The sequence below is a fragment of the Miscanthus floridulus genome, chromosome 1 (assembly GCF_019320115.1).
Source record: "Miscanthus floridulus cultivar M001 chromosome 1, ASM1932011v1, whole genome shotgun sequence".
Lineage (NCBI taxonomy): Eukaryota > Viridiplantae > Streptophyta > Magnoliopsida > Poales > Poaceae > Miscanthus > Miscanthus floridulus.
In genome coordinates this window covers 187,695,213-187,706,236 of record NC_089580.1, presented here as the reverse complement: position 1 = coordinate 187,706,236, position 11,024 = coordinate 187,695,213, and the positions used below count along the sequence as shown (strand labels likewise).

General features: G+C 45.7%; 1 protein-coding gene across 1 annotated transcript; it reads left to right on the top strand.

The window, feature by feature from the left end:
* The first annotated feature begins 476 nt into the window (after positions 1-476).
* On the top strand, positions 477-4,913 carry LOC136468506 (uncharacterized). The gene is made up of 3 exons (XM_066467061.1): positions 477-562; positions 2,399-3,229; positions 3,356-4,913. Exons 1-3 carry the CDS (start codon positions 477-479, stop codon positions 4,911-4,913), a joined length of 2,475 nt encoding a protein of 824 aa, XP_066323158.1.
* The last annotated feature ends 6,111 nt before the right edge of the window (positions 4,914-11,024 follow it).

Below are 11,024 nucleotides of genomic sequence, written 5' to 3'. Positions count from 1 at the left end.
GTACTCGCTGGCCATTCCATTCTGGAGCCGTAGATATACGCCGCCGACCACCTTGGATCCACCACCGCCCTTCTTCTTCAACCAGAACAGGTGTCTAAAGGTGTTGAAGTGTGGCAGAATCCCCAAAAACGTCTAACAGAAATGGATAAAGATCGAGATGTGTAATATGGTGTTGGGATGGAGATTGCAGAGACTAATCGCCCAGGACTCCAGTAGATCCCACAAGAAAGGATGAATAGGGAACCCCAACCCACGCTAGAAATAATCCTCGAAGATTACAGCTTCATCCGTGTTAGGCATCAGGAAGGGCTCACCATTGGCTGGCCGCGCCCGCCTCCACTAATCTCTCAAGCTCCGCTTCCCCCATACGCGATGGCACCCACTCTTCATCGCGACTGGCTCCCGCTCCTGCCTTCTTTGGGCTCGCCTTCTTCGGGTTCACAGCTCTCCTCTTCGGTACCATCTCTCAGATCTGGATGGGGACTGACGTCGGGAGCGTGCATGGATGCGAATCTGAAAATGTGAGGGATGAGGATAAAGACAGAATGGCAAAGTGGCAAAGGTATGAACAAGGGATGCGACGGCACAGTTATAAAGCACTTTCTCCATCCTTTCGCATTCGAGGGTTTTTGGGAAACCATTTCCGCGATTTGCGCCCCCCCCCCCAATTCTTCGACGTGGCTTGTTGGGCCGTAACATGGGCTTTCACGCAACCGCATCCCACGTTGCTAATTTATCACTACCGCTGGTTATCACTCGTCGAATAAATCGTCGACTTCTCCGCCATTTATTAAGGCTCGGTAACAGTTACTGTACAGCCATTACTCCGGTTTTTTCTCTACAGTTGGGGTTTTCAGATATCTCCGTAAATGGCTCGGGGACTGGCTGCCTGCTCGGCTGGTCTTTTTATCATTTTTAGGTTTTTTACCCTGGCACCACGTGACTGCGTCACCTACTGTCAGGCTCAAGGACTAAGTGGGCACACTTCACCTTGCGGTGAATGTGCTCTCTCTCATTTCAGAGCTTCGCTCGAGCACTGGCTGCCTGCTCGGCTGATCTTTTACTATTCTTCTACTTTGAACTCTGGCACCACATGACTATGTCATCTACTGTCAGGCTCGGGAACTAAATAGGCACACTTCATCTTGCGGTGAATGTGCCTGCTTTATTTCTGAAGACTCCACGCCTCTTAAAGTTGAAGAAGACTATCTCTTTTTATCGTGGTCGGACTTTAAGTGGGCACACTTGTTCCACTGCGAAGAAATTTTTGATTCTGAACTTGAGCTCCTTACACCCTTATGACAAGCCGTGCTTAGGTTATACTGCTCGGCTACGATTCGAGCTACTCGGTGATAGTACACGCTGCTCGACAACTGCTCACAACTCATTATGGTGGTCGGACCATGAGTTCGACTGCTCGGCTTCGTTCGCACCTGCCCGAACAAGCTCAAGACGGCATTGCACTACGGGTATAAGACGCTCGGGGACTAGCTGTGTAGGGTATGACCCTGGATATCCACGGCAGACCACATGGGCTGTGCCCTCAGGGGCGGCCCAACCCACAAGACGCAGCCTTGTGGGGCACGACTCTGGTCGGTGCCTTCCGCAAGACATCTGGAAGATATCCTAAAGATACTACGAGATTTATTAGGATATGTATGATCACAAGATTCCTGTAATCAGTTATTACTTTCCGGTTATCTCTAAGATCTAACCGACTTGTAACCCTGCTCCCCGGACTATATAAGGTGGTCAGGGACCCCCTAGGCCCGGCCCTGGATGCGGGCAAGCGGGGCGGCTACCCTGGGCCCCCAACTAGGTAGGGCCCCACCCCAAGTATGCAGGATACGGTCATACGGAAGGATCAAGGATGAACTGCAGTACTGAACGTTGGTGGCCTATTAGTATTTGGATTTGGCCCATTACCAGTCATATTAGTATTTGGATTTGGCCCAGTAGTCCAGTACTGATTACTGAACGTTGGTGGCCTGCAGTCCTGGGCCTCCTGGCGTCCACGAGAAGGATCAAGGATGAACTGCTGACAGAAAGAAAGAAAGAGCTAGCTTCCGTGAGAAGCCACACGCCCACACGCAGACTCCTCCAGGGCGCGGCTGTTGCGCCTGCGCGACGGCGGCGGCGGCCGGCAACGTGAGACGCGAGGGCGCGGCTGTTGCGCCTGCGCGACGGCGCGAGGCGAGACCGCGAGCGCGAGACCGCGACTCCGCGAGACGCTGGACTCGACGCCACACGACGCTGCCGACGCGCTCTGCGATCTCCGCGACACCGCCCGACCCAGACGAGCGACGACGAATCGCGGTGAGCCACACTGAGCCTGGCGAGTACTAGATGTCTAGATGAGTTACTTTTTTTAGCTAATTGTTTCTCTAAATCTTAACAGCATCATGTCATTAAGAAAGTATGCTTCCGGCAGTGAGAAAAGGAAAAAGAAAGCACGAATAGATGAGTTCATACAATCACAGAGGGGTTCTATGCATAAATTTTTGAAGAATAATCCAAACACTTCAAGAGATCCAAACGAGTTGGCGATAGTTGTCTGGAAGGAACCAACACAGATTATTCTAGAAGATGAAGGTCCTCCTGATGACAATGTTGGCATTAACATGGAAGAAAACAATGTGAGTAATGATGAGCACATATTTAATTCAAATACTACAGAAAATAGTAGTCTTGGTGAGGAACCGGTGTGTCACATGGATATTTATGATCCAAGAAATTGGGATAATCTTGATAACAAAGCAAGGGATATATTAGTTGAAAAGGGGCCTATAAGAGAAGATAATATTGTATTCCCTTTCGACGATAATTTAAGGCATTTTGCATATTCTCATTATCATAGAAAAATGAGTAATGGAGAGCTACGTGACAGGAAATGGCTAGTTTATTCCAAACACTTGGATAAAGTATTTTGCTTTTGCTGTAAGCTTTTTAATTCTAAAAAGTGCAAGAGTTCATTGGGGAATGATGGGTATAGAGACTGGAAACATATCAATGAGAGGCTGAAGGAACATGAAATTACTGTTGAGCATATTACCAATATGAACTCATGGAATGAATTGAGAACTAGATTAGGCAAACAAGAGACAATTGATAAAGAGTTACAGCAGCAAATCTCCAAGGAGAAAGAGCGGATGAGGCAAGTACTGATGAGAATAGTTGCCATTGTAAAATTCCTTGGTAGACGTAATTTGGCTTTTAGAGGATCTAACGAGCAGCTTTATAATGACCAAAATGGCAATTTCTTAGCTTGTGTTGAGATGGTCGCAGAGTTTGATTTGGTAATGCAAGACCATCTTAGACGTATTCAAAATAATGATCTTCATTATCATTATCTTAGCCACAAAATTCAGAATGAGTTGATTTCTCTTATGGCTTCTGACATTATAAATTCTATCATCAAGATTGTTAAAGAGGCTAAATATTTCTCAGTTATTCTTGATTGCACCCCAGATGTTAGTCATCAAGAACAAATGACTTTGTTGGTTCGATGTGTTAACATGAGTGAAGGTAAAATTAAAATAGAGGAGTACTTTCTTGGTTTTCTAAAGGTAGATGACACATCTGGTTCTGGGCTCTTCAATGTTTTGGTTGATTCCATTAAGTCCTTTGGTCTTAACATTGATGACATTAGGGGACAAGGTTATGATAATGGTTCTAATATGAAAGGAAAACACAAGGGAGTTCAAAGTCGATTGCGTGATATAAATCCAAGAGCCTTGTATATGCCATGTGCTTGCCACAGTCTTAATCTTACTCTTTGTGATATGGCTAAGTCTTGTAGCAAAGCTGACTCCTTTTTTGGAATTGTGCAACGGATATATGTCTTATTTGCTGGTTCTACTAAAAGATGGAAATTTTTGCTTGATCATATTGATGGTTTAACTGTGAAATCTTTGTGCAATACACGTTGGGAGAGTCGTATTAAAAGTGTTGCAGCAATTAGATATCAAGCTCCTCAGCTAAGGGCAGCTTTACTTGCATTGAGTGAAGATAGAGATGTAGAACCAAAGGATAGAAGTGATGCAAAGAATTTATTTGAAGTACTTGGCAGCTTTGAATTTATATTTGGCATGGTTATTTGGCATGATGTTTTATTTGCTGTCAATAAAGTAAGCAAGAAGTTGCAGTCACCATCTATGTGCATTGAGTCTACCATGCAGCAGATACAAGGCATAATGGATTACTTTAAAACCTATAGAAATGATGGGTATGCTTCTAGTAAGGTCAATGCAACGGAAATTGCATCTGAAATGGGTGTCGAGCCATCGTTCCCAGTAAAGCGACGTGCTCTTAGAAAGAAGCATTTTGATGAAAATAATAGTGAGAAAGCACTCTTGGAAGGTGAGAAGGAATTTAAAGTTAGTTACTTCGCGGTTATAATTGATATGGCAGTCCGTTCATTGGAGACTAGATTTCAAGAATTGGAATCATTCAGAGAATTATTTGGATTTTTAATGAGTTCAGCAAACTTGAAGGCATTGGATGGTCCTGAGCTACAGTTGTGTTGCACAACACTAGCAGCAGTTTTCTCTCTAAATGGTTCATCTGACATTGATTTAAATGATCTGATTTCTGAGTTGAGTGTTCTACAATTCACTTTGCCAGATACACCCATGACAGCTATGGAGATTTTTGAGTTTGTTACAAAGGCTGATTGTTATCCTAATGCTTCCATTGCTTATCGGATCTTGTTTACTATGCCTGTGACTGTGGCATCAGCTGAAAGAAGCTTCTCAAAACTAAAATTGTTGAAGAACTATTTGAGATCTACAATGTCTCAAGAGAGGTTAAATGGTTTGACAACATTATGCATTGAGAAGCGATTGTTGGATGAGATCGATATTGATACCATCATCAATGACTTCGCATCGAGGAATGTTAGAAGGAATTTTTAAGGTAATTTAATATAGGAATTTTTAAGGTAATTTAATATTTATGAATTATTCCATATAAATATTGCTATTGCATCCACAGTTAAGTGTTTATATATATGTATTTACATTTAGTATTGTCAATGTCATGCATGTATAAAGGGCCCCGGATTGTGGTTTCGCCCCGGGCCTCAAAAAAAATCAGGGCCGGCCCTGGGACCCCTCCAAACTTACGTAACTAACATACCATAGGAGTAGGGTATTACGTCATAGTGACAGCCTAAACATGTCTAACTCGTGTGTCTCTGTTGTCTTCTTATTCTTGATGTCACGCTCCTCTACCAATCAATCTATCTTCATGAAATACCCCTCGAAGAACTACCGGGAGGTTCCGTCGACAATGTGTCATCTTGCGGTCTCGCGTTCCCGTGCGGTGCCGGCGGTCGCCGTCGCCCCCGTCTGGTCGCCGCAGGGGCAGGATTCGTGGGGAGAGCAAAACGTGGTGCTGGTGTGCGAGAGCGACGTTGGACGTACTCCCAGACTGCGACGCCTGCGCGTGTGTAGAATACGTGGAATAAATCGTCTCTCCTTTTTCCATGCAACTATGGCATTATGCAAGATAGTCAGATGGATGCTACAGACCTGATGGATTGGAGTCGTCTTGGATACAAGCATATCCGTTTTGTCTTCCGCCGCCAGGCCTGCTGGGTGGTCCGTGATTGACCAGCAACTTCGTCGGGTTTCACTTGATTTTTTTTCCTTCTTTTTTGCTAAAAGTATTCACCAAAGAAGGGTGAAACAAGCTAGCTTCAGTTATTTGCCCATCGGTCAGCATAAGTCATGAGATGCACTATGCAGCAGGAGGTTTCCTGTCAGAAATGCAGAATATATAGAAGCAGCGACAACTGGCCAGGTCGACAGTCTCCGCCGGAATTGGACCCGTGTAAAAATATACTCGCATAGTCGCATGTAGAGTAGTACGTAGTATCAATGGCTGAATCAAAGAAGTTGACGTCTCATGGTTGAGGTTGGAGGTGGCAATGCACTTGCATGCAGTTTAATTTCGTCTACGAGCATCAGTCAGTGCCAGTCTTTTTCGACGAACTGATGTTCAGGAATAGGTCTTTTTCGACGAACAAGAAACATGGGATCATGCTTTGACTATGTTAGGTCGACCTCCTTCAACGCTCGATAGAAGCGCGTTGTATGTTTCTTTAAACTTTTCTCCTTAATACAATGATACGTAATTTTTTTTGCGTATTCGAGAAAAAAAGAACAAGAAACATGGGATCTTTTACTGGGATAGTCATGCTTCGACTATGTTAGGTCGACTTCCTTCAACGCTCGATAGAAGCGCGTTGTATGTTTCTTTAAACTTTTCTCCTTAATACAATGATACGTAATTTTTTTACGTATTCGAGAAAAAAAAATATCCAGGAATAGGTACACGTGTGACGGTGTGAGCGCAGATTTCATCTCCTCGATCCACTTAACCAGCAGTGGGTTTGAACTATAGTCCGGCCACCTAAAGCCAACGGCAGTAACAGACGCTCGTCCATCTGCTTCGGTCAGTTTGACCCATGAACATAGCGTTTGCAGACCAGCGTGTGGCCGGCGATGACACAATCACACACGACACGACTCCATGTCCCGCTACTACTCGCTAGAATAGGGTGTTGACGTACGCCTTCTTGAGATAAAGAATGATCCTCAGTCTCTAGTTAATTAAGGAATAATAAGTTTGGAATATATGACCCTCATGACGCCTTCTCGTTGATAGATATATTATTTAAATCCAGAGGCTAAAGTTTAGAGGTGTCACATCGAGTGTTTGGATAGTAATAATAAAATAAATTACGTAAGTCCTCTGTAATCCACGAGACGAATTTATTAAACCTAACTAACCCGTCATTAGCACATGTTTACTGTAGCACCATATTGTCAAATTATGGGTTAATTAGGCTTAAAAATTCTGTCTCGTAAATTAGTCTCGATTTGTGCATTTAGTTTCGTAATTAGTCTATATTTAATACTCCATGCATGTGTCAAACATCCGATGTGACAAGGGCTAAAGTTTAGGAGTGGAAAATAAACACAGCCTAAATAAATAAATAAAAGACCTTGACCTTTGATCACGACTTGTGAGGTCCTGCTTTGTGGCTTTAGCAGGCTAGTGCCTGCAGACGGTGTTGTTGTGTGATGTTGTTATGGAGTATGTCAAAGACCTGTAAACAAAGTCACCCTGGGCGTTTTTTCACCGAAAACCGAACATCGAACCGAACTGAAATTGAAATCGAACCGAATAGTCGGTAGTTCGGTTTTTCGGTTCGGCTTTGGTTTTTGGTTTTAGAAACATCAGTCATCGGCTCAGTGTTCGGTTCCTATGTAAAACCGAACTGTAAACCGAGAACACCAAACATTCGTCAACTCTTGCCTCTCAGCCGCCCGTGTCCCTCTCCCCGTCCTCTCAGCAGCCCACCTCGGCCCAATTAGCAAGCCCACTCGGCCACTCCACCAGACCACCGCTTCGGCCCCGCCCCCACGCGAGATGACGCGACGAGACAGACACCCGAGCGGGCGAGCGGCCAGGAGTGAACTTGCCCCAAACCCTACCGGGAGAGAGCGGCGGCGACGCGACGGCCACGCGAGGGGGAAGCGACATGGGCGGCTGGGTGTGACTCGCCGACGAGTTGCGAGCGCCCGAGTGGAGCACCGAACTGCGCGGGCGCTGCAACGGCTGCGAGCGCCCAGTGCCGAAGCGGGCGTGCAGCGGCTACGAGCGCCCTGTGCCGGAGCGAGCGAGTGGCGGCTGCGAGCGCCGGAGCTGGCAAGCGGAGCGGCGAGCAGGGAGAGGAGCTGCACGGCCACGGCCGCGGCGGCAGGAGCGACTTCGAGTGAGATCAGCGAGGAGCCGAGCAGGTCAGCAGAAAGACTTCGGTCATCTCGGTTTAAACCGAAAAGCCGAATTAGGAAACTGAAACCGAACTCGCCGGTTTTGCATTTTTGAAATAACCGATCGGGTGTTCATTGCTGGAAACCGAAGTTTACTAAAACCGAACAAACCAAACCGAATTTTCGGTTTAAACCGAATGCCCAGTCTCAAAACAAAGTGCATGCAAATGGATCGACCGTGTCAGTTCCGGGACCTTCAGTGGTGCTCACCACTGGACGGGTGGCAGCACGCGCATCAGGAGATGGAAGACGTCTCCTTTCACTGACTCCGTGGCATGAGCATGACACGGAATAAAGCTGCTGGTAAAAGTAAAATGAAACTTTAGCTTGCGGTCATCCGAAGCACCGTAGGGGAACGACGAGACTGCCAGTGTCACATATATCTGGGAGGAATCCTGAGATGCCGTGAAAGACCAGTCCTGTTGTTGCTAGTTGCTACCTGTGGAAAACTGGAAACCATCCATTCCCCTGTAGCTGTAGTATGTAGAATAGAAACCATGCTTTAATTTGCTCCCGCACGAGTGCGATCGAGGGTGACTGCGCCCGCAGCTTTGGTACCGGGGCCTTGTTTAGATTACCTCCAAATTCTAAGTTTTTTCACTCTCTCTTTATCACATCAATTTTTGGACGCATGCATGGAGCATTAAATATAGGTAAAAAAATAACTAATTGCACAGTTTAGTTGTAAATCACGAGACGAATCTTTTAAGCCTAGTTAGTCCATAATCGGACAAAGTTTGTCAAATACAAACGAAACGTGCTACAATGTCCAGATTGCAAAAATTTGCAATCTAACACGGCCTAGTACGTGGAAGAAAGGAACGGTGTGGGAGTGAGCCGCGCAATGCGAGTCAGGTACTCAGGTCAGGTCTGAGACGCAATGGAAACGTCAAATGTGCGTGCATGTGCTTGCTATGGCGGGCGGGACAACCAGGCGACTGCCATGCCGGCCGGCCGGGCAGGAAGCTGTGCAGCTAGCGGGCAGTGACAACGTACCCGTACCGATAAAGATGCTGAAAGATCTTGGGCACCTTGATTCCGGGAACATGTGGACGGAGCACGCACGTACAAGATGTGTGCAGTGCAGAAGTCTTCCGGCGCTGGGGCCTGGGGCAGTGAGATGCTCTAGCACTCTAGCTAGTTCCGTGATACGATACGGGACGAAGGCACAACAGCCGTGAGCCATTCTTTTGCAACGCCGGATCACCAGAGGACGCTACTGGGCTACCGCGACGCTCGTTCCGTTGCGTGCTGCCTCAAACCAACACGTAGTGCCGCCTCAGGTGGACAGGGCCGCGATCGGGCTGCCTCTGTCTGGCATCGATGCCATCGCACTGAACGACCCAGCTAAACCACGAGACGGGCTCTTGGGGGACTGCGGGATTGGCCGCACAAGCTGGGCACACGACAGCACGCACCCACGCCACCGTGCGTGTCGCGGTGGCCCGTGGCCCTCGCCATCACGTCTCGCAGCTGGCGCCTGGCTGGCCCGAACCGAGGCGAGCCGCTCCTCTGAGCGTGGGGCGCCCAGATCCACCCACCGGTCATTCGCTCGATTTTATTTCCTTGCTGCTCGTCTAATCTCCTATCAAGAACAAAGCGTGAATATTTTTTTTTTGTGCGATATTTGTTTTAGTTCGTCCGTCTACTCACGTCTGCGATCCCACGACATCTCCCGCGTGCCTTTCTCCTTGATTGAATATTACCTGTCATGTGATAGAGGAATCACGATAAAATAGAAAGTAGAAAATTATTGTTCTATCTATATACACATTGCATTTTTGCATGCACTAACATACATGGCAACGAGCAAAAGGAAAGAGAATTAACATAGAATTCAAATTGGCCAACCTCTTTTGGTACGACTTTTTTTTTGGTCGCTCCTCCCTTCCGGCCGTGCGATACCCCGCACGATAGAAAAAAAAACTATCATCCCTGCGATCCTCGCCTGCTTTGAAGGAAATAAATCGATCACCTGAGGCCACATGCATGAAAGGAAACAATAATCATGCATGAAAGAAAACAATAATCATCCATAGAAACAATAATCATGCTTGGTAAAAGAATTGTTGGGGCAGTACAAAAGGCACAATCCAAATTATTCCATGAATTAACTAAACTTTAGTTAAATTTTTAGCAGATGCAGAGATAGTAAAATGAGAGTTTTTGTCTAATATTTTGGGCCTCTCTGCTGTCACTTAGAAAAAAAAATTATGTTGCCTCATAGGACAAAAATATATTCTATGATAAAAAAAATATGCATGTGCATGTTCAATACTTAGGTGTACTACATGATGGAGTTAACATGTCGGTTACAACAGTTCATATGGTATTATCCATAATTTGGAGGGTATTAAATTTAGGCTGGGTGCATAGTAGGCCACCTAGCTTTATTCTTGCAACTTCTACCTCTTTACGTGTTAGTCTTTGCCAATGGTATAATTTGTTCACAAAGCTCAAGCAAGACAATTGGCAAAGATCAAGCAAGACGACTCAATAAGGTTGGCCCTTAATTTTAGTGTTTCCAGCATGTAGACCTGAAATTAAAAAATGGCTGCTCCTTGAGAACATCTCCTACAACTAAAAAGAACAAAGTGTGGATATTTTTTTGTGCGACATTTGTTTTGGTTCGTCCGTCTGCCCACGCATGCGATCCCACGACATCTCCCGTATGCCATTCTCCTTGATTAAATATTGCCTGTCATGTGATAGAGGAATCACGGTAAAATAGGAAGTAGAAAATTATTGTGTTATCCATATACACATTGCATATTTGCATGCACCAGCATACATGGCAACGAGCAAAAGGAAAGAGAATTAACACAGAATTCAAATTGGCCCACCTCTTTTGGTGCGACTTTTTTTAGGGCCACTCCTCCCTTCCGGCCGTGCGATACCCCACGCGATAGAAAAAGAAAATGTCATCCCTGCGATCCCCGTCTGTTTTGAAGGAAACAAATCGATCACCTGAGGCCACATACATGAAAGAAAATAATAATCATGCACGGAAGAAAACAATAATCATCCATGAAAACAATAATCATACTTGGTAAAAGAATTGTTGGGGCAGTACAAAAGGCACGATCCAAATTATTCCATGGATTAACTAAACTTCAGTTAAATTTTTAGCAGATGCAGAGATAGTAAAATGAGAGTTTCTGTCTAATATTTTGGGGCTCTCTG